The sequence below is a fragment of the Melozone crissalis genome, unplaced genomic scaffold (assembly GCF_028551555.1).
Source record: "Melozone crissalis strain CALT ecotype California unplaced genomic scaffold, PUWL_Pcris_2 ptg000004l_1, whole genome shotgun sequence".
NCBI lineage: Eukaryota > Metazoa > Chordata > Aves > Passeriformes > Passerellidae > Melozone > Melozone crissalis.
Window position 1 is genome coordinate 6,052,812 of NW_026535782.1, and position 23,876 is coordinate 6,076,687.

Here is a 23,876-nt window from a genome sequence, read left to right on the forward strand (position 1 = left end):
TTCCTGGTTTAGGTAAAAACCCTGAGTAATTGATTCTGGTGGGTGAAGAGAGCACCTCATTGCTGGAGTGGTGAAAGCAGCATGGTGTTTCCAGATTTAAAACATACTAGATTCTCTTCACAATGCCTCATTGAATAAGATGATTATAGTGGAAGGACAATTAATGACTGTTTTCCCAAGTGCAGACCAGGGCTGTGAATGAAGTGTCAGCAAGGAGCAGCTCCCTGATGAGCAAACAAGCTGGTGGTGTTTGGAAACTCCCTTGGAGACACGGGTCCTTTGTTTCATTTCTCACTGCACAACATGAAAAAGAGGAAGAATTTAGGTGGAGCTGATGTAAACTGGGGAAATCATACTGTGATCTTCCTTCAGTTTGCATGCTGGGAACATGAAGGACAGGTCATAAAGACAATGAAGAACATGCTCCTTTTCCTAATTTTGCTGGGAGTAGTATCTGGTAAGAACATGATTTCATTATGCTGCTAAAATTAGAACACTGTTGGCTGTTATACTTTCTCTAGGGAACTTTATAATACATATTTAGGGATCAGACACAGATGGGAAAAATCAAGCAACAATTATTTTCTGACTGAAATAGACTGGGCTCTGTGGTTACAGCAGTATAATGAAGAGAATATGACTCTTTAATAAAACTCTTTTTTTGGATGAGGCACTTCATTTCTAATAGCCACTGCCCAGTGTGTCAGCAGTGGAGTGGGAAAGGAGGTCAGCTCTCCAAGAAACAATAACTAGTGGTTATACTCCAGTATCTTCCTTTCAGAAATTGATAGCATTTCTCTTTGATAAAGTAAAACAAGCAATCTAACAGGGCCAAACAGAGAGAAAGTTGTGGACAATATTCATAGTATAACATGACTAACTTTGATCAGTGTAAATACATGGGAGATTTGCCAATACGAGTATTTGCACATTAGCAACTTAGCAGATCTTCAAACTGTCTGAAGTCTGGGTGGCACATGAAGCACTGCTGTTGCTGTAGGCACCTGCTCAGGAAGGGTCATTTGGCTCTCAAGGAGCTGTAAGAGCTCTGCCATCCCTCAGGAGCCTCTCAGTCTTCAGTGGTTTTCCTGATGTTCCCAAAACTGTGATTAGGATCCTGCCTGCCACTTTAAGCTTTCTTTGAAAAATAGCATTTTTCTAACCTGCATGGTTGTGGATAGAGAAAATCTTGAGGGTGTTACTCAAGCACACTCTAAAGACTGGCACATCGCAGATAAATAAGTCTTAAATATACATAAACTTCTCCAAAATAATCTCATTATTGCTTTGTTTTGGACTTATAATTTGTCAATTATTGTCATTGATAATTCTGATAAATAATGTGTTAAATTGCTACAGAAATATTTTGGTCTGCAAAGTAAAGAGGTAAGCAAAGATTTGTGAATATGGAAGGAGAAGTTTTGTAAAATTTGTTGGAAAAAGAAGAAGCCATTCAGATGCAGCAGATTTCAGTTAAAATGAAGAGCAAGAAGTTAGAACTTTTGATTTAGAAAGACAAATTCTGAATAAACAGCCAATGCAATCTTTGGACATAACACAAAAATAGCAACTCCTTTCTACATTTCTAAATACTGTAAATTATTTCATTGCTTGTATAAATGGTTTCCATTAATGAACTGTGGCTTGATAAGTGAACTGAATTCATCAAGTACTGTCCACAGGAGATTACATTTGAGCTCCACTTATGGAAACGTATCTCCAGAAACCCCTCTCAGCCCAGCCTCATTTGCATGGGTGATTTTTGTTGATGATGTTTTCCAGAATTTGTAATAACAGTAATAAAAACTTGGTCCTTCACTGTATCTTGCTCCTGCTGACATAAATCAGTAACAGCTCAGCTGAACTCAGTCCTACCAGGGTGTCAGACTGACCTGTTTCAGTCAGGTCAGAGATTAACTCTTTCAGGCAGTTCCCACCTCACAGTGTCCCACATCCCACCCTGTACCTGTAGAGTATCTCCAGTGTAATTTTTTCCATAAATGCCCAAGTAATCCCAGCTGGATCAGTGACCCAGGAACCTGCAGTATCTGCAGTGTAGGATCATGAGAATCTCCATGCAGCTCTAATGGTCTCAGACCAGTTCCTGTAGCAGCTTTTCACCTTGCAACTCCTCAGCAAAAAAAAAAAAAAAAATAGACTTCATGGAGCTTTTGCCACAGTAATTGAGACACTATCGGTCTCCCTCTTGGCACAGAGTGTGCAGGAAGTTTGGCTGATCACAGTGGGCAGTATCTGTCTCCCTATTGGCACAATGTGTAGAAGTTTGGCTGAACATAGCCAGCTTTCTTGGAGAGTGTTTTAAATGAGCCAGTGAAGCATCCATCCCCAAGCAAGAGTCGCCCCTGCCATAGTCTGGTGTTGAGGTACATTGCTGGTTCAAGGGTATGAGATTACTGAAGTGTTGTTTCAGGGCATCAAAAGCAGCCCTGATTTATGTTTTCTTAATAAGATGAAGCACAGCAGGCCTTTGTCAAAAATACCAAAAACTAGAAGCTAAATGACAGAGAAAGCAGAAGGTTTGGTTTGGGGAATCCAGACAAATGAGGAGCTTGTGCAAATCTGTGGATACCTCACCAGCAGGTGCAGCTTCCATGGAGTTTTGAACCACAGGGTGCTTTTGTGGACCTGCATCTTCTCCAAAGACTCCAGGCTGCTCTTCCTTGCTCAAAGCAGGAGACATGACAGTACACACCTGAAATTGTTATGAGACCACACTACGCAAGAGCCAGGCTTGCACACAGCTGCTGTAGAAAGAATTAGAAGAGGGAAAATGGAGGAAATAGGTGCTGCAGATAGCATTGTCCACAAAAAACCACTGCTTCTTTGTGTCTGGGTCTGTGTGATCCAAGGTACTTCATGTAACAGTGAGCAGAGGCAAGAATTAGTACAGGGAGCAAAATGAAAAATAGAAACGTTTTGGGCTTCTTTGCTTCCGTACAAAGACATGTATGAAGGCAAATGATGCAGCAAAATAATACTTTGACAATGACCACTCTAGATGACAATACTATAGGACTGAATTACAGAAAAGATGGATTCTTTTGCCATTAATTCTGGATTTACTGCCACATGTGTCCATTCATAGGTAAAAAGAGAGTCAGGGCTTTTTGTGTTCCTTAATGGCAGCTCTTGTCAAAAAGCTGTGTATTTGTTAGCTCAAGTAATTTCACATTCATTTTCCTCTGCAGGAAGAAGATCCCAGTTGCTTCAGGGCTTACCTGCAACAAGCACTGTCGAAGAAAACTCTGCAGCTGGTGTTGCAGTCTATGACTTTAATGTAACTCTTTCTCCATTGGCTTCTGAAGGTGTTGCAATTCCTCCTACCATAGTAAATTCAAATCCACTCACAGAAGCTTTTGACATTGTATCAAAAGGAGGTCTTGAATTCAGGGTGAGTTTTCAGTTTAACTTGAGTAATTTTCAGTTGTAGGCTGATGTTTCCTGGATTACTGAGCACTGACAGTGCACAATGTCTCATCTTTTAATCAGAAAAGAATTTTAAATGCAGACTGTGGTGGTATTCAAAAATGCTGCAATAGATATGACAGATGAATAGCAATAGTAATTATGATTTTTAATTGCATCTAGGAAAAATCACTCATCACAATAATTCCATTAGTTCTGTGATAGAAAAAAATGTGATTTTTAGAAAATAAGAAGTGAAGAAGAATGTGGAGGATCTGCTTCTGTTTTGAGGTTTTATCCAAAGTTTTTCAGCTTAATATGTATGAAGTCACTGTGAAATGAAAGTGCCTTAGTTAAACCACATTCAGCTTCTGTTTGGCCACTCTCACCAAGAATGAAAATTAATTTGTTTTACTCCCAAAATAAATGAAACTGAATTAGATCAAAGTAATTTTTAATTCTGAACAAAGGCTGTGACATATGAGGAAGTTATCTTGACGTAGAAGCTATCACCCTTCCACATATCTGTGACCTGTCTCTCTCCATTCCATGCTCTTGTCCTGCGGCAAATGCAGAGTAATCTCCATTACTTCAGGCTGATTTTCATTGTTGAATAAATCAGCAAATATTAGCTCACATATGTCACAGGCAATGAGTGTTCAGATGCATGATAAATTGTCATCCCACTGCAACTTGCTTGTGTATCTGAGCCTGAACAGCAATACTAAAGGGTGGCTTTAATAGATACAGATGGAAATGGTGCAGAGTCTTAAAAAGGTGGTTTGAATATCCTTTTCTGGGTGTTTCCAAGGAAATTCAGGTTTTCACAGAACTGATACAACAGCTTTTTTTCTAGTTCTCTTTGCTGGTGATTCTGGGAGAAAATTTGGAAAAAGTAAGGCTATGATATTGGCTCATGGATTTGATGAGCCTGCAGGGAACTGCTGTGTCTCCCATGCTCCAGCCTCCCAGCAGAGCACAAAGTTCACCTGTGCCAGCTCTGATGGCTCTTTACTGCTCCCCAGCCAGGTCAGTGAAATGGCTAAAAAACCTCTCACAAAAGCCATCTTTAGCTGTGAAGCACAGGGTGGGACTGTACAAATACCTGGACTGGGTCAGCTGAAGAGATCATAGAGCCATAGCATTATAGAATATGCTGCGTTGGGAGGGTTCCTTCAGGATTATCTAATCCAGCTCCTGGATCACCCCAAGAATCACTCCATGTGCCTGAGAGCATTGTCCAATTGCTTCTTTAACTCTGCCAGGCTTGGTGCTGGGACCACTGGCCTGGGGAGCTGTTCCAATGCCCAGCCACTTTCTGGGTGGAAAACCTTTGCCTGATGTGTAACCTAAACCTCCCCAAACTCTGCTTCATGCTCTTTCCTCGACTCCTGTGTAACAGGAGTTACAATCAGAAGGAAATGGATACACCCCTTAAACTGGCTTTGCTGACAGAGAATCCATAATGTAGGACTCCCTTCCTAAGCTTTATTTTGGCACTTTGAATTAAAGAGCTTCTTTAATTCTGCTTCTGCTGCAAAAAAAACCTTAGTCCTTTTATATACCTGCTTGGTCCGATCCCACGTCATCTTTATGTTGTGACACACAAGAATTTATATTGCTGCATGTTGAGTGGGACTGAGAAGTTAATATGGAGGAAAAATAACAGAAAAAAGTCCCTCTTGGTTTTTTTTTCATGGCAAGGATGATGGAGAAATTATTGTTCTAGAACAGTGGAGGGTGACACAAGGATGAAAATGAATGCCAAAAAAGCTGGAAACTGGAGACAGCTTCTTCCAAAGTGCCAGTTTGTATCCATTTCACACCACAGCCACATTACCAGAATGGCCTGTGAGCCTGTTTGTGTTCTGCTTGAGCTGTTGCTTTTTTAAACATTCCCTAAGTCACTCGGAGGACTAGAATAAAGAGTTTGAGCCAGAGAATACCAGCCATGAAAAAAATCATAAAGCAATCTACATCCAAATTCTGCAAATTAGCAGAGGAGTGCTAATTACAGCTTATAAAGCAAGGATAAATACATGGGTGGTTTTAGTTAATTTATTTGATGAGGATTGCTACTTTTAATTACTTATGCTATGTTGTAGCAGATCTGAACAATATTTCACAAAAAGTGATGTGTTCCAAAACCAGACACCTCAGCTCTACCTGCTGCCATGAAATCTTTGTTAAGATATAGAAGAAGGCAGTATTTCATGAATGAATTATGAGATTACTAAGTACCTGCTAGAATAGGCTTTTCAGTATTTATGAAGCACATTTAGCCCTGTTGCAGCAGCAGAAAGCAATATCACGTTTCTTGATACATTTTGAGACTTCTGAGAAAGTAACAATTTCTGAGATCTCAGTTCTGTCCCTTACTCCTCGCCTTACTCCTGTTTGAAGGTTCTCAGGAGCAGAAGATGTGTGGAATGTATAAAAACCTGCTGCTGCCTGAAACTGCCTGGGTGCTCTTAGTGGTGCTCTCTGAATGTATTGAATATATCGGTGGTGGAGCAGGGAGCAGTGAAATTCTCATGTGGAATGAGTGATAGACATTAGATAGTTTAGGGGTGACTCTAGATCCCCCTTCATGAAGCCTGCAGCTGCTACAAGTGTGTGCACTCCTGCCTTTATCAGTGAGCTTTGCTCCTACCTGAAGGAAAGGTGAATTCTGGCTCACAGCCTACACCAGTGGCATGCTGTTCCCAAAAAGCTTCAAAAGCAACTTAGGAAGAGGCAATTTAGATTCACATCTTCACTTCTAAGGCATTTATAAAGGAGGGTGGGAGATGTGTATTTAGACATATTTAGTCTGGCTGTAGTTACATCACCAATGAAAATATTTGGCTGTGGACTGGAGGGATAATCTGCAGAACACATAACTTCTGCTTAGAACTGGACACTTTAAAATGTTGAATTCATTGTATGTGTTTATGGTATTTAGATCTCCATCAAACATTCATTTTGAACATCAAGCTTTCCACTGTTGTGACAAGCTTTTTAGAATGTTTCTTCTGTGTTAGCCTCACTTTTATGGGAAACTTGTATCTGTACTATAGGAGGAGAGGAGACCATCCAGGCCACAGTTATTTTCTCCTGCAGTATTGTAACAAAAAGATCCATGAGATTCCAAACAGAAGCTGTTTTATGTACCAGAAGGCACAAAACATTTGTGCTTCTCTTCACTCCCCTCCAACTCTTTGTTATTTGTCTCTATTTTGACTTCTGCCTTCTAACTGTGCTGGCATCACTTTTGTGTTTGTCCTCAGGCCCACAGCATCTCATCTAAACCCAAGGATTTATTTCATTGTTTTCCTTCTGGAAGCTCTTCAGCCTCCTTTATTCTGCAGTATTGCAAATACACTGACATGCTACTTGTCACATACACTCATGAGCCCCAACAGTTTTCCTTCTCCAGTTTCACAGCACCCTGCTACTGTGTTCAAGTTTCACAGTTTGTTAGCCACACAAAAAACGGAACTGTCACCTTTTCCTTTCTTGTCCAAGAAAGGGAAAATCTATTGGTTTCAGCAGTGAAGATTGAGGCATACAACTTTAAGCATCCTGCTGCTCCTCTGGACTCATCCTAAATCCAGAATGATTGCACTTTACTTCTTTTCATAGAATGTCAATCTTGTGCTAGTACATATCCATTGTTAAAAGGCAATATGCAGAGCTGGAAGCCTTTGAAATAAAATCCCCAAAACAAAATAATTTTGCCTTATCAATCTTGCAAAACTCAAGGTTATTTTTTCAATTAGTTCATCATTTTCCCCAAACAATTCTGGTGCCTCTCTCAGACAATGTACCCATGAAGTTTCCTTCTTCTGTGATTTTCCTGCAAGTCTTCTCCCAGATACAGGTTACACAAGGAAGGTTCTGGTAGCTATTAGACTATATGGTCTCCTGCCTCCACACTCTTTATTTCAAGTAAAAGTTCTTCCTCCTCATGTTCCTATTTCACAGAAACAGTGAAGCTGCCCTTGTGTCTTGCAAGGTTTCCTCTGAATTCTCAGTGTCATCACACCTTGAGCAGTTTTGGAGCATGATGTGGAAAGGAAAACACTTGAAGCAGACACGTACCTGCAAGATATAGTCCTGAGCTTGAAGACAGAGCTGTGAGGTGGGGCAGCTTCTTCCAGGCTGTCTCCTCCTCAAACTGCTCCTCACACAAAGGATCTTTGAGTTACTCCACAAAGCCACACATTTTGGTCTCTTTACTCTGTTTCTGTCTCATTTTTGCCACTGTTGAGAAATGTGCCAACAAGTACAAGATTATCTTAAACACTCACTCTTTACTGATTGAAAGTGTCCCTTTATTTGTATTCTCTCATTTGGACTGTAAGTTCCATCTGTTGCATCATGTGCTAATAACAATCTTTTATTTTCAGGTTATTACCACTGGAAACCCCATCCTAGATTATGAAACTATGCCAAAGAGCTTTGATTTGCAGATTTTTGTTGAAGATACAACTGGAAGGACTGACCTTAACATATTGACTATTCGTGTAACAGATAAAAATGAACATCCTGTATTTCGAGGAAATATGGCAACTCAAAGTAAGATGATGGTAGAATTTAGAAGAATAACACTTGAAAAGATGACATCAGCTTAAAAAAATTGATCTTATACAGTGCCTGTAGGTATGGTAGTCTAGGCATTTTCCTTTAGGAAAACAAGGGAGGAACACAGCTTTGTTTTACACAAAGTGTTGGTATGCTTTATCTTTGGAAATGCCCTTTTATTTTTCTTGAAGTTTAAAAAAAAAAATTAACCATTTTGAGGCAGCTGAAGAATTAAAAGAAAAAATTATACTAATAAATGCATATTTTTTAAAATTAGAAATTTGGAGTTTTCTGGGATTATGACCATTGAGTATGTAGTTTGTTGGAAACTGGACAAGCAAGGTATTTTTAACAAGTGCATAGTGGATGTGCAAGAATTTATGTGAGAAAACCATAAAACCTTGCTTTGCAGATGTTTTATATCTGCATATTGCATTTACACCTTCACATGAGAAGTAAGTTGGAAATCAGTCTTAAGAGTGAGACCTCAGAGCTTGTGATCTATGGTGGTACAAATGGAAAGAGGCAGAGAGTTCTGTCTCCTACATGGGGCAGTTGATGTTAACCAAGTTTACTTTTAGACCAGGGGCAAAGATGCCAGGGGAGGAATGTGCAGCAGCCTTGGGAACGGGGCTGGAGAGCCTGGGCTGCAGCTGTGGCCAGGGCAGGCTTTGCAAGTCGTGCTGTACCTGGTGTGAGTGACACTGCCATTGACAGAAAGGATGGGAAATAAATGTCTTACTCACTGAGATCTTACCTTGCTTATTTACTAATGAAGAAGACCTGCAAAAGTTGTACCAGATGCATCAGAATACAATGATTTGTTTATTATGTGTTCATGTGCAGACAGAAAAGTTCAGTTCACTACATAAAATACTGAGAGCCTGTTTGAACACTTTTGCTGTTCTAACAGCACTGTATGGCCAAGCATACTTCAATATTCAGTTTAAAAATATCTGAAAATGCTAAACTGTGATCCCTTTGTAGCAGGAACTCAGAGCTGGCTGCTAACCCCCCAGGTCTGCACTGACCACACTGGCTGCACTTTTTCCTGCTGCTCAGGGATGTGTTCAGAGCAGCCTGCTCACATTCAGCCCTCCTCACTGGTGCCTCCTGAGCACATTGACATCCCTGATTCCATACAATACTTAGTTTGTAAAGCAAATTAGCTTCCCCCAGGGAAGAGGCTGTGTCATCTTCTCGGTATAGCTGATGTCTTGCATATCATGGGTGCCACTGGAATCTAATAATAATTAAATCTGACACTTGGAGGGATCGACACAGCATGAAACACACTACGTGGGAGCTTGTTACAAATAAAGGCATCAGCTTAACTCTCAGCTAGAGCTGCCATAAATTGGTGAGCACAGATGTCTGATCTGTCTGACTGTGTGGCTTTAGTTAACAGTACCAGCCACAATTAGACACTAATTGCACATTTGCTGTTTATGAAAAAGCATCTCCCTCTCATTAAACTTTGTATTCATGTTGTTGTCCTCTGGGAACAGCTCATTATGCTGCTCTGGGATTCCCACTGCTCTGATGAGGAGCAGCAGTCAGTAGGGGTCACAGTGGAAATTAATAGTCCAGAAAGAGCAGATCCAGCAGACACAAAAGGGCATAAAGCAAATGATGTGATCTGAAGATCTGTTGTCCTGTTAATTGCTCTGCCCAAGGAGAGATGAGCCTGTTGCCAGTGGTCCAGTGTGGGATAGCCCAGCTGTGAGAATCCATGGCATGGAAAGGAATGTACCTTGCACTGAATTATCAGCCTTAGCAAAGCAAGAATTTAAGTCAGTGCAGACCATTTGCTAATTATCTGCCTCACAGGTGTAAAGGAAAAGCAGAAATGAAGAGGAAAGGTTCTGAGCTCTCCTGGCAGGGCACGGGGTGTGTACAGGAAGGGGATGGTGGTGAGGACCTAGTACAGGATTGCATTCTTCCCATCTGCATGGTAAAAACCCCCACAGATGTAGCCCAAATGCACAATTTACTCCATAACCTGTGAACAACTCAAGATAGGCCATCAGGGAAGATCAGTCTTTGCCTTGGAGGGACAATTCATATTGCAGAGGTGGTTGCCTGTTTAGAGATTTGTAATTGGTTTCTTTTTATCCTTTGAGTATCTGTGATCTTTGTGATGATTTTGGAATTACACTTGTGAAGAGAGAAGAAGCAGCAGGCAGTAATACATCCTGACAGCTTCAGTGCATCAGTCTCTTTGCTGCTGTGCCCTTTGCTTTATTCAGATAACGATTAGTCTTACATCCATGCAGCTGTGATGATCTATGTGCTGGAAGGGACACCTCCAGAACGCATTTACCAAGTTGGTGCAGCTGATCCTGAAAATGCAAAACTCCAAGTAAGTTGTATTAAACAAAAAACTCCAGAGACTGTATAATCTGCTGTGTCTGAAATGTGAATTCCCATCATCTTTCAACAACTTCCTTCCTTATCAGAAACACAGGAAAAGTTTTAATCTGGAAAAAAAGAAGCATTCTCAGTACTAAACTAAGAAAAAGCAGCCTTAATGCTTGGACACAAACTATATTTTAAATTCTCAGCCTTCCTAAATTAAGGGATATTGAAGGCAGAATTTGATATAGTTAATCAGAGACACAGTAAAAATTGTGAATTTAAAATTTACAAAAGGCTTACAAAATGTTTCTTGTAGATAAGAGTGACTAAAAGTAAGTAAAAATTTTAACCTTCTGTATCACAATTTAAATTCTCTTAAATGAGACAGTAGGGAAATCACAAGGCAAATGAATATCAGGTTTTGGACAATTCCAGGACAAACTGTGATCTACCTTCAGTTATGAAAATGTGTTGGCTGATCTGAAAATACTCTTGGTATTCAGAAAAACTTGTGGGGAAAGATACATTGGTAGCTGGGGGAAAGTAACTGCATTTAGCTAAGAATTTGCTTTATTTAGTTTGGCTTTATAAAATACAGTACATTCAAGAACTGAACCCGAAGATGCTGCCTCAATGTTTAGTGTTATTCATTAAAGCAATTAGCTTGAAGTCTGTGCTCAGCCTTTGCCCAGTGAAGCTGAGCTGGTGAGGAGGGAGGCAGAGCTGTGGGGGTTTAGCTCTGCTTTGTGTGTGAAAGCAAAGGCAGGGAGTTCCCTGTGCCCTCTAACCCTGACACATCTGAGGCATAGGAAGCTGAAAATAAAGAAATGCTGTTACACCCTTGGGCAGATCTGCTCAGAGGCTTTTGCAGGTTATTTTTGTGGTGCTTGACCCTCCGTAACTTTCCCTGTTCTACAATGATAGGAATGAATGGAGAGATGTTTAAAGGTAAAAAGACTAATTTCTTGTTCTCTCCATTTCAGTATTCACTGCTCCCTGCAACAGCACCATTCTCAATCAGGGAAAGTGGAGCCATTTTTTCCACAAAAGAATTTGATTATGAGAAAGATCCACATAGGTGAGAATGTATTTTATTCCCATGGCCTATTAGCTTATAGTATCCAGAGAAATGTTTTCTGACATAAGCAGAATGATTCTTGTTCTGTTTTTCTTATTTAACAGTTACTTCTTAAATATAACAGTGACAGATCCAGATGGACTCAACTCAACTAGAACAGTGAATATAAATATAATTAACATCAATGATGAAAGACCTTACTTTACCACGTGAGTAAAAATTTTCCATTGCCCTCAAAATGTAGGTGTTTTCTCAGGTTTACTGCTTTGGCACCAGTGGGAGGGTTTAACATATGACAACAAAATATGACTGAAAAAAGTATTTTAGTTTTGCTATAAGTCCTGTTCTTATACTGGAAAGCTTTGTCCTGATGTCACTCATTTATTCTTATTTGTATTCTTAATAGTTGAAAGTTTTCCAGGCTCTGTCTTTACACTAAGAACAGCCAAACAAGCTTGTTTTACTTGTTAGCATTTACAAAGGTTAAAGCTATGCAAAGATTCATGGACAAGTTCAGACAAGGAGGTTAATTTCACCCGGTGTGAATACAATCATATAGGGTTCTCTCCTTATGCAGGTGTGCATTTCACCATAATTGTGTTATTCATGCAGAAATGTCTAGACATAAAAAGGTCTCCCTTTTGATCAGTCTTCTCTTCCCAGACACACTTGTAAACAATCCTGGTGATCTTTGAAACGTTGCTGTCTCTTACTGTGTCATAAGCAGGAAATTGTGTCATAACACACAAGTCAGAAATAGTTTTTGAAGGCTAATGGAGTCAGGATATATTAAGAATTTAGAAAAATGGGAACAAATATGCATGTGCTACAAGCAAGCTGTTTTGCTCTGGGAAGCACAATGGATGGTTGTTTCTGAAGCAGGAGCTTGACAATTACTACAGCTGATCTGACTCTGTTGTTGATTTATCTATGTCACTTGCATGAGACACTGATGGGATTTAAGGCACTGTCATTGTGTCTGCTGATTGTGAGACTCTACAAGGTCCCTGCTGAGAATATTTATGATGGTTCTTCTCCTGCCACCTCTGCAACAGTGGAGACAGGAGAGCACCTGGGGCCATCATGCCAGGAGGTTCCAGCCACTTGTTTGGAACAATCTTCTGGGTGTTGTCTCAACCCAGAGCAATGCATGGTTCCTGGGCTGAGGCCAATGATCTGGACCTTGGTGGATAAAGGGGTGAAGAATCTGAAGAAACAAAAGAATTAAACGTTAGAAATAGTCATGAATTGTTGTTGCTGTTGCTGTTGATTTTATTTTTTTTTTGCTACCTACTTAATACTTGAACCTCATGTCTGCAATAAACATGAACATTAATAACTCATTCCATGTTACTGTACTTCTGCAAGCAGGAGTGATGCCTTGGGAGGCTGCCTAGAACAAAGACTAGGCAGAGTTAAAGGAATAAAGTATGTATTCATTAAAAGGCCTTCAGAGGATACACCTTGGGCAGTACAAGAACTCAGCCAAGGCTACACCCAAGATGGACAACCGGTCATGAGTTTTCACACTTTTAGAGGTTTCATTCCATTTACATATTGGGGTTCATTGTCCAATTACACCTTCAGGTTATGAAGTCCCATCCTCCCAGACTGCTCTCTGCAGTTCCCTGTTTTTTATCCTTTTGGGGCATGAAGCTGCAATGGTGTCCTTAGTTCTCAAGCTGAAGAAGGATTGTTTTGTCCAATTGAACTGTGAAGAGAACTTGCTAACACTTTATATGAAGTTCAGAGTTATATACTAATGCAGTATCTGGAAAATATGAAAGCTGAAACTTAAGGCATCATAAGGAATCTTCTTCTCAGTGCCACTGTCTGCACATTGTGTTCTAGACTGATTATTCCCTCCTAATTTTGCCATTTTTGTGTATTTATCCTTGTGTATGGAATGCTAAAAGAGCTCTTTTAAATATTTATCTACTTGTTTGAATTAGCGAAAACTGCAGTGACTTGAGAATCTGTAACACCTAAGACTCATGTAGCACAAAAAGAGTCTGGTATTGATTTGAATCTTCTCCCTTTTAGATTGGCACTACAGATCAAAAAGAGCAGCTCAGTTTGTAAAGAACTCTAGATTAAATTGCACTTGATGATCTATCCTTATTATGCACGTGTATGGCCTGTCCCCTGCTACAGTGAGAGCTGCATGCTGGGGCTGAGTACTGCCTGACATTGTAATAATCAGTGCTGGGTAAGAGCTGGGGAAACTCGAGGAGTTAGCAAACCTCCTTTATTTTATCCCAATCATAGCTGTCAATAACAGAGTTTCAAAGAGTCTTTTTAATTGTTCCCATAGTATTTGCAAGCACATCTGGTTTTGGTGTTCACAACACTACATTGGCAATCATCCTTTTGAAATTGTTGCTGTTAAAATCAGTGGAAAACTTGTGGAGTCAGGAAAACAAAGGAGAAGACAAGAAAACAAGCATATGCTTCCTTTGCAATTACATGGCAGTGACTAAAAGGTCTGCTAGAGCCATCCTGTACAAAGCCACTGGCAGGTGGCAGACAGATGGACAGCAGGACACATCCCAGACACAGCTGTGTAGGAAGTGGCCCCAGCTCCTCCCCAGCTGTACTGGTGCTTTGTGCTATGGGGGTGTGCCCAATAATGCCCCATTTCTTCCCCAAATATCTAGTGGGGATGGGATAACCAGGGTGCAGAAGGGTTGGTAGGGCTGTGAGGGTGGAGCTGGGGTGAGTTTGCTGTTCACAGAGAGGTTGGAGTTGGGGTCCCAGGGGCCTGGGGAGTTTCCTACCTTGGGCCAAAACCGCTTAGAGCTGTGGGAGTGAGTGGGATCTGTTTCTTTCTGCGTGACTCTGGAAGCAGCAGGACAATAAGGAAGGAAGGGACTCAATGCCAAGACCAGAAACTTCATGAATAACTGACACAGTAGGCTTCATAACCTCCTTGTTTTCTTCTGGCTGTAAGTTAGGTTTTTTTACTGGGAAAACCCTCTGTGATTTCTCCCCTGTATGCTTGCCTCTTTTCATATGAACTGACAGAACAGTTGAAGACAGCGTGTCTCCATAACCATTTTTGAAATTGTGAGTGGATATCTTGAGACATGGGATCTTCTGTTCTGTCTGTGCAATTCTCTGCTCCAATTGCTGAGTGCTCCATGATGTGTGTCTTCAGAGAACAGCAAAGGACTCGTGTCTTCCTGTGCTGGGAACTACAGAGCAGGCAGTTACCTAAGTGGTAGCATAGCATCTTTTAAAAGTGCAAAAAGTATTTAGTCTTGAAACACACTTCTAATGTTTTTTGAACTCTTGAGGATCTTCAACTCCCTTTGAGTTCTAGAATTAGGAGATGCATGTGAGTTCGTGTGTGTTTCAGTAATATAAATCAGTCATCTGAAATTCCTTGCACCATTTTTGTCCTGGCCCATGCCTATTTTCACATGTGGTACAAGTACTGAAATTGTCCACCTGCGTACCTGTGTGAACATCAAACTGCCACCACTGTAAGCAACCCTGCACAATTGCCTGCCATTGGCAATATTTGACCAATAAAACTCAATTCATGGGAAATTTAGGAGCACTGGCATACCAAGCAGCACCAGTAGAGAACCATTTTCCCAATGTAAAATGCATCAGACAGACAGATGCTGCTGGGAGTTTGAGGCATGTTCATCTGTTAGGCACCCAGACGAATGCTCCTTCCTGCCTTGGCCTACTGCAGTGACAATTCAGTTTTTCTGTAATACTGTTGCCCTCCAGAAGGCTCCGGCACTTATTTCAAAAGATGATTAACTACATTACTTGTAATTTTTGCTTTTCTCTTGCAAAATGAGGGAATTAAAGGAAATGGCTCTTTGAGCTGGTGGCTCTTTAGGGAGATGGATGACATGACTTAATGGCCTCCTACCTGTGCTGCTTCCATGGTCCTGTGAAAGTCAAATTGCTTTTACTGTGGAAAAGTTATAGAGGAAGAATTCTTGCTTGTGTGGCTGTGCCATGACCACATGCCAGTTCAGCTACTGCTGCATGTCCATCTGGCAGAACCCATGGATGGGATATTTATCCAGACATGCAAATAGCCATCTCTGAGCCCAGCAGCCCAGCCATGGCTCTGCTGCTACAGTTGGCTTCTCAGCTAAGTCTGTAATCAGCTGCCCTTACAAACAAGATGTGTGCTTTGCTGAATTTTATCTTGTAGAAAACAAAGAATATACCAGATTCCAGAGGAGCAAAGCCCAGGCGCCAGTGTTGCCAATATAACAGCTAGAGATCCTGATGATGGAGATTCTCCCAGCAGACTTTTCTACAGTATCCAGTCATCTGACAGACGTTTTTCCATAAATCCAGGTCAGACAAACAAAAATGTGACTTCTGACATCTGAAAAATAAAATAAAAAAAGACTATCTGTTGGAGAAATTATCTTTACCTTAGTTTTAAATAGACTTATTTTATTTAGTGGCTCCCTATAGCAATAAGGAATGCTCAGTCCCTTATAAGAAAGTGCAATTCTTTGGTCAGCTGGCCAAGACTTGATAAGCTATCTTGAAAAAAGCAGACCAAAGGTGACTTCTTGACAAATACTGACTTGTGGCTCATGGGTGATGGTTCCTCGAGTGGAAGTAAGATTGCTGACTTATTTTTAATCTGAGGGCTGCAGTGACCCTTCTGGGGCTCCTGAAATGTCTGCAGGTAGTTAGACCGTGATGTCCTCCCTCCTGTCTGAAATCCTCTCTAGCACTGAGGCGCACAGCAAATCTACACCTCAAGTTCATTGTTCCATTCATGAGCCTCCTCAAAGGAGTTGCTTTCTCATGGTGATTCCATCTTCTTCATGCTCTCTGGGCTCTGTACATCCGTTCCCCAGGGGTTTTTCCTCCAGGGCTGGCATTCAGTGACAGCTTTGCTCCTTGTCTGCTATTGCTTTGGATCTGTTTATCACAGTTGTAAGAAGTGCCACACAACACAGTGCTGTGGGGGATCGGGATGATCCATAAATGCTTTGGATTCCCTATGCTCTTTGGCCTTGTGTTGCCACCTTCCTCCTCATTACACTCCAAAATGCAGAGGATGTGTGCACTGTTCTTTTAACTCCTTTGTGCTCTGGGAATAGTACTGTGCCATAAAAATCTTCTATTTTTGACAGAGGCTAACAGAAGTGAAAAGAAAGTATTAAGTGAGTGGCTGACCAGAGCACTCTCACAATCTGTCACAGCTCTGTTGATCTGTGAGTAGATTTGGACGTGCTGACAGATGCTTGAATGATACCAGTGGAAAGAGAAGCTGTTTTACTAGCTAGGGAGCCAGGACAGCACAGGCATCAGCAGCTTGTTGTCCTTGATGCTCTGTGTATGCACTCAACTCTGGCTTGCACTGGAAGCTTGAGAGCAAGGGAGACCTGAATGCTTTACAAACCCTCTGCTGAGGCCTCCCATGTGTATTTTTCATCAAGGGTATCTAGCCATTAATCTTACCCAGAATGTTCAGAACCATTTTGCATCACTTAAAAAAGCAACTAAACCCACCATGATTTGCACAGAACAGAAGGCTTGTTTTTATTCTGCTACCTTTCTGTTGAGCTGCCCTGCCCTCTTGCACATACACCATGACTGTTTGTTGCTTCCCCCCATGGTGAATGTCTGACTCCTGGCTGCTCTGGCAGCGACTGGAGAGCTGCAGGTGGCCGGGAGGATCGACCGGGATGCGCTTCCGCTGCGGCTCCATCCCAACATCTCCCTGGTGGTGCGGGCGGAGGACAGCCCCAGCAGCGGCCATGCCAGAGAGATGGAGATCACCATTGTTGTTGAGGATGTCAATGACAACCCCCCAGAATGCAATCCTTCTGCCTTCAGGTATGGAGTCTGTTCCTTGCCTTGGTGCTGCCTTGCTGCCCCAGGCCTGTGTGCAGACGAGGGCACAGCCCCAGACCTACAGCTGGAGACTCCAGGGGACATTTGTCACCAGCCTGCCCATCGTGCAGGGCTGCTGTCCATCACAATGCATGGGTCACTGTCTGGGCTGCTTCCTCCATGGTTGCATATTTAGATCTAGGATTTAATTTAAAAAGTAAATCAATTTTTCGGCCTGTGATATATGAAGAGTTCAAAAGCAGAAATATGAGTTGCTTTGACGGGAAATGTGTTTGTTTTAAACAGGAAAGAAGCAAATGAAAATACCGCTCCTGGGGCATTTCATGTTGATCTTAGAAATTACTGTAAAGATATTGATGCTGATCCATCAAACAACCAATTTATTTTCACTGGATTATCTGGTTTTGGAAGCAATAACTTTGCTCTGGAGTCCACTGGAAGACTTGTGGTCAGTCATTTGTGTCTTTATGTTAGATTACCCCATTAGAGAAGTCAACTTATGAAATATTAAAAGGGATTTTTTAGATTTATTGTACAAGAAAAAAAATTACTGTAATCCATTTCACAGTAGGTGTGATGTGGAGAATGACTGTTTTGACTGGTTGTGAACTATATACCCCTAGATAGGATGCTTTCTAAGGATTCTACAGAATTTAGTGAGCAGAGAGTGTTTTCTTCAGTTTTAAATAAATGTGCTAGATACGATTAAAAAAAAATTCTTTTTTAGGGAGTGTGAAGCACCAACTTTGATATGGATAAACAGAGAAATTTGATGCCATTTCATACTCATTTACTCATGACAGACTGTGGAAGATCCTTGCTATTCAGCATGAAGAATTTAAATACTTGAGAAATCTCACACTCAGTAACTGGTCAGAACCGTAAAATCACTTTGAGTGGCAAATTTTCACAAAAGTGTGGTGGGATTTGCACTTCTGTGATTTTGCATGTCAAAATATGGATTCCTTATGCTGATAGCTGCTGGCAAACTGACATTGGCCAGAACCCCACCAGTTCCTGGACATGTGCAATGGTGGTTGTTTTTTTGCTTTAAAAAAACCCCCGTGGGCAACTGCAGAAAAAAGGAAACAACAGAAAATAGGCATTCTGTCTAAAAGTCAAGAGTGCTACAGGAGCAGTAAAATGATTTTGTATGGTTTACTTTAATTTTAGAACTGAGGTTTCCTTGTCAATAAGAACACTCTTAGCTGCTTCATCTGCCAACATAAAAAGCATTTTCCTTCCTGCACAGGATAAGATTGTTGTCAAGCCTTTGATCCCTGTGTATGTGCAATGTAACAGACTACACCAAGCAACCTGTTTCTCCAGGAGCCTCCCTGAAGAGACAGCCAGCAGGGGATGCCTCTGTGCTAGACCCACTGCCCCAAAGTTTATGAGGCTTCCACAGCAAGATAGAGAGCTCAGAAGATTAGGATTTAAATCTCTGTGAGCCACCATTTAGTAACAACTTGGTTCCTGGGCAAACACTCATGGCTGGACCTGATACCTTTTTTTAGTGTCTGCAGGCATGAGCTCAGGTGATAGCTCAAGCTATCACTGTTAGCAATTGCAGATCCTTGTTGAGCCAAGGAAGGGCAGCACAAACAGCCAGCTCATTACACAAGCTTTGCATTGACTAGGCAAAAGGTCAAGACCTAATCATCCAAATGATTAAACTTCCTGCTCTAAATGGGAAGAAATTTTGTGGGCAGAAGCGTAAGCATGTAGAAAAAGCCTGGAATTCAATCCTGGAATTGACTATTAGTCTGTGTTATTCCTATAGAACAGTTCTATATACCCTAGGGGGAGATCATACTTACAGAATGTTGAAAAGAGTAATTGTCATCATGTGTACTGTGACTTAATGTATGGAGGTACAAATATGATTATGTTCCTTTCTATTTAGATGACTGGAACTATTGATCTAGAAAACCCAGATAATCCAGGAGTTGAAGTTTATACTTTGACTGTCAGGGTGCAAGATATTGCCCATCCTAACTACTCAAGCAAGTATCCCTTTTACATTTCTTTTGATAGTTTTCTGTGCTGTAACATCATGGAGAGAGGAATACCATATGTATTTTGAATATATGCATGAGAAAATTTCACAGCCATACTTAACTATGATTTAATCTTCTGATTTAATCTTCTGTTATATTTCCAGATATCATCTACATTTACATCAGGATAAAGCCACTGAATGAATTTTTTCCAGTCTTCCGTAATTTATCTTATGTATTTAGTGTTTCAGAAATTACTAAAGGTACAGTAAGTAGCACCTAAATGATAGAAACAATGTTGCCATGTTGTTAAGTGCCTTTTTGCTCCAAATGAATTTTCATATATGTAGATGAGGCAAATGGCTCAAAGTTCCAGTTCAAATAGGGTCTCCACCATGCAACCACCTACTACCCTTAAATAGACTAAACTGGCAAAAACTCCAGTTGTACAGATGGAAGCTGAGACAGAGACAAATTCAGCAATTTCACAAGAAATCTGTGGCAGTGCCAGGAACTGAACTCGGATGTCTTGTTTTAGACTGTCTTTCTGCTCGTGCTAAATTAGCCTTTTGGAGGGACTGTGGTGGTGCACAGAAACCTTTACAGACTGACACAGATGAGTGAGGACTCCCTTGGCCCAGCCATGGAGCACTTCTGCTGAGGTTCCCTATACATTCTTGTGTTTTGGCATTTATTGTTAGCAGCCCGTGTACAGGGCAGCCATAGCACACCAAGGGAAACAGTGCTTATCATACCATTGCTTTATTTTTCTTGGGTGAAAAACTCTAACCACATCTTTAGTTCAGGTTCATCTGTGCCTTGTATTACTTTAAATGTTAATGAAATATGGGGTTTTTTGTCTCTAAGTTGGATCCAGCATTGGAAGAGTTCATGCCACAGACAAGGACTGGCCACCCAGTGTCATCACTTACTCCATTGTAGCTGGAGCTGGCACCAGGGATTACACAAATATCTTCTGGATCAGCCCAACGAAAGGAGATGTGAGGATTTTAGCTAGGTTAGACTATGAAACAACTCAGAAACATGTTTTCATAGTCCAGGCCTCAGACCAACAGAAGTCTACAACAGCATCAGTGAGTAAATCCACTCTACTACTTCACCTTTACCTACATCTTTCTCTCTTCTTCCTAGCAAGAACAGTAAGACACTGGGCAAAGCACTTTCTGTAAAAGGCAAGTGCAACCCTGCCCAATTATATATTACTCAGATGAAAGAGGTGTTGTTTACTCAGTCTTGGTTTATTTCTCACAAAAAGGATAAAATAATATTTCAATATTTTTGACTGTGGTGTTCACTTCTCAGACTTCTTTTTCTTATTTTACCTGGACAGTGAAGTTGTTTTCTGTGTCCTAGACAATTTAAGTTATTCTTTATGGCTACAAAAGTACTAGAAAATAGAAAAAGGACAGGGTCTTGAGGCCAGGTAGCACAATCTAATTGTAGCCATGCTTAGTGGTAAACTCTTTTTGGAGTCTCTGTAGTGTCCCTTGGCCCTCAAACATACTTTTGATTTTGTTTGTCATTTTTTTCCCTGGAAAGTGTCCAAAGTAATGTGAGAATTGTGTTGCAGAGCTGTTTTCAGGGAGTGGTACAGAGAGGATGTGGCTTTAATAGCAGGGTTGGGCTTAGGTTTTCTGCCCAGACCTATTTTATTCAGCAGAAAAAGCACAGATGCTATATCCACAAAGGTATTTTACAGTAACTTTTTTCAAGGAATCGCAGTGTCCCTCACAGGCAGGCTCCTTTTGACTTCTTTTCACACTTTCTCCCTCATGACTGCTTTACATTTGATTTTTACACATCTCTTGGGGGTGACACAGGTACTAGGCTTGCTTTTCATTCCAGCCAAGCACCACCCATAGAGCTGCTATCGAGGAGGTATTTAATCTCTTTATCATCTACAATGTTTTATGGTGACAATTAATGAAAACAGCATCAGAAGCTTTTACCAATGTCAAGCTTGTCTGTTGTCTGACAAACTGACATTAGAAAGAAGAACTGTGGGAAGGGTAACCTTTTTCTTTTAGCTAACTAATCCCAGGTGACATCAAACACACCTGGTTCTACTCAGGGTGCTCCTACCCGTGCAGGAGGCCATTACCAGCATTTCTCTCTCACTGGGAACAGTCTATAAACACTTTTCCTTCCATGGATCATACTCTAAATGGTTATTAAATATGCTAAGAAGCATAACTAATGATTGTGAAGCAAACTGAGAGTTTTGGAAGGGAGTTTAATGATTCTGTGGTACTATTATTATTTCTCATTTTCACTATAACGCAATTCAGATTGTTCAAAGAGACATATCAGCTTGAAAAGCCTTCACTTTTGGAAGATGGCTCAGCTTATGGAACCTGTTCCCAGAAGAAATGCTGATCACAAGAAGAATTGAAGGACAAATGATCACAGACATTTTCTGGCAGGAGCTAGTTTGGAAGGGGACTTCAGTGCTCTTCAACTGTTGTTGATCAAAAGAACAAAATGGGCAAAAGCAAACAGTTTCTGAAATTAGCAAAATTCTGTCCTGGCACACTGAAGCAGCTTCAGCTTGCTGTTGCTCTATTCTTCCAGGTAACTGTGAATGTTTTGGAAGTAAATGATGAAGAACCAGTTTGTTCACCCAATTTCTTCTCACTTCAAATCCCAGTTGATTTAGCTGTTGGGACCAACGTTAATGGCTTCAGGATTGAATGTCAAGATCGTGATTCTGATCCCAGGTCGTTCCGTTACTTCATTAATGAAGGTACTGTGTCACAGTGGGCGAGCTGGGAACAGTGGGAAAAAATACCAAATGCTGACAGTTCACTTGTATTTATAAACAAATACCTAACATAGTTTGTGTGCTAATTTCATGGTGAGCTAGCTATGATCTGCACATCATTACACTGATCCTCTCCACAAGCTGGCTACTGGTGCTTCAGGTGCTAGCAGCTAGAACCACTCCCTTGCAAGCTGGATTGCCTGCCATATTTATCAATAGGCTATTAATTATAGTTGACAAGAACTTCAGAAGAATGAGCTGGGATGGTGTGCGATGTCAAATTTCCCTTCCAATTACAGCTGAGTAAATCTTGAGAAACGATGGAAAGTTCTGTATTTCTGTGTATCTCACCATCACATAGATGGTGGTGCACTGTTCAAAACAACTGCTTGAACTTGCATGTCATAGGTCCATGCTGTATGCAATAAACCCTTCTTTTAAAAATCCTTCTTTGAACCTCATGATCAGCTGCATCCACTTGGAGAACTGCAGTGGTGTCGGATGACACTCAGCTTTACAAAAATAGAAACACTCTCTTGGGGCAATTCCTTCTTTTGTTGCTGAGGTGACTGCTGTGAAGGAGGGAGCAGATTGTCCAGGGGCCAGTAAAAAAGCTGTGAACATCAAAAGAGAGAATCTCTGTCCTACCGCAGTCCCTTGATGCCAAGGAGGGGCTCTACAGACACAGTATTGACACACGATTCCATACAACTGGCATGGCTGTGTTAATAAATCAGTGTCTGATCATGGGCCCAGTCCTGGTGGTACAGACCTGAGCTGTGTCATGCATTGGCCTCTAAGCCACAGAGTAGCTCATGGCCCTTTTTGTGCTATAAAACAGGCATGGCCTTCGAGCACATGTCAACTCTTCATCTCTGTGGGGCCTCAAGAGCAAAACTGAAGCACATTTGGTGCCTTTTCAAGGCTCTGATTTCCTGTATATGTGGCCTGTCCATATCCTAACAGCTGGAGCTGCTCTGCCTGCAGCCTGGGCCATGAGCATCTCTCCAGCTACAGTGGACAGAAAACAAGGGGTAGAGAGCCAGCATTTCTGAGCTCTCCTCCCTGCCCCACAGTGCTGACAAAGCACTGCAGGGAATTAGTGTCACTGAGCCATTAACTCTCTTCAAAGGCCTCTTCTGGGCAGAGGGAGAATCCTTGGAGAGGGGCTGGAGCAGCACTCCAGGGGCACCCCAGTATTGGAATGAGCCCTGTCACAGGGCAGGGTCCTCACCCCAGCTGGGTGTTGTTGGGTGCTCCCATGATTGTAAGTTCAGGTCATTCAGGTGACCTCCTGTGTGCCCTGTGGCTATGAAGTGTTTCCACAGCCTCCTCTCCACTATGTTCCATAGAAGATCTTATTCTAGATTGTGATGCTTTTATGACTGTGTTGGTTTAAATGATTTTATGTGGTACAAGGAAGATCAAGGAGCCCTTCCGGTCATTGACATTTCACCACACTTCACCACTTGTTACACACATTTACTTTAATGTGGGATTAAAGTAAATTTTTTTTGCATCTTGGTGTTACCTTTTTGCAGGCAATGAGAACAGTCATTTCACCTTTTCACCAAGGGCTGGCTCCAACACATCTCGTCTGATTCTTGCATCAAGGTTTGACTATGAGAGTGGACTTGATACAAACTGGGTTTACAGTCTGCGTGTCCACATAACAGATGACAATTTAGTATCTGTGAGGGACAAAACTACACACTTAACTAAAACTGGAACAGTGACCTTAAGCATCAGAGTTATCCCAAACCCAACCACTACCACAACCACTACGGTAAGTTCACTAAAGCTTCTGTCCAGTTCT

The 23,876-nt window shown here is 41.3% G+C and overlaps 1 protein-coding gene across 1 annotated transcript in view; it reads left to right on the forward strand.

Moving 5' to 3' along the window:
• The first annotated feature begins 411 nt into the window (after positions 1–411).
• The window catches only part of CDHR3 (cadherin related family member 3), a 33,798-nt gene continuing 10,333 nt past the window's right edge, over positions 412–23,876 (forward strand). The window contains exons 1-14 of the mRNA XM_054276491.1: positions 412–457; positions 3,210–3,412; positions 7,818–7,986; positions 10,269–10,354; positions 11,334–11,428; positions 11,533–11,637; positions 15,609–15,757; positions 17,071–17,260; positions 17,564–17,726; positions 19,185–19,284; positions 19,443–19,541; positions 20,146–20,372; positions 21,871–22,042; positions 23,602–23,846. Coding sequence (XP_054132466.1) covers positions 412–457; positions 3,210–3,412; positions 7,818–7,986; positions 10,269–10,354; positions 11,334–11,428; positions 11,533–11,637; positions 15,609–15,757; positions 17,071–17,260; positions 17,564–17,726; positions 19,185–19,284; positions 19,443–19,541; positions 20,146–20,372; positions 21,871–22,042; positions 23,602–23,846 — 2,049 coding nt within the window. The remainder of the gene's footprint in view (positions 458–3,209; positions 3,413–7,817; positions 7,987–10,268; positions 10,355–11,333; positions 11,429–11,532; positions 11,638–15,608; positions 15,758–17,070; positions 17,261–17,563; positions 17,727–19,184; positions 19,285–19,442; positions 19,542–20,145; positions 20,373–21,870; positions 22,043–23,601; positions 23,847–23,876) is intronic.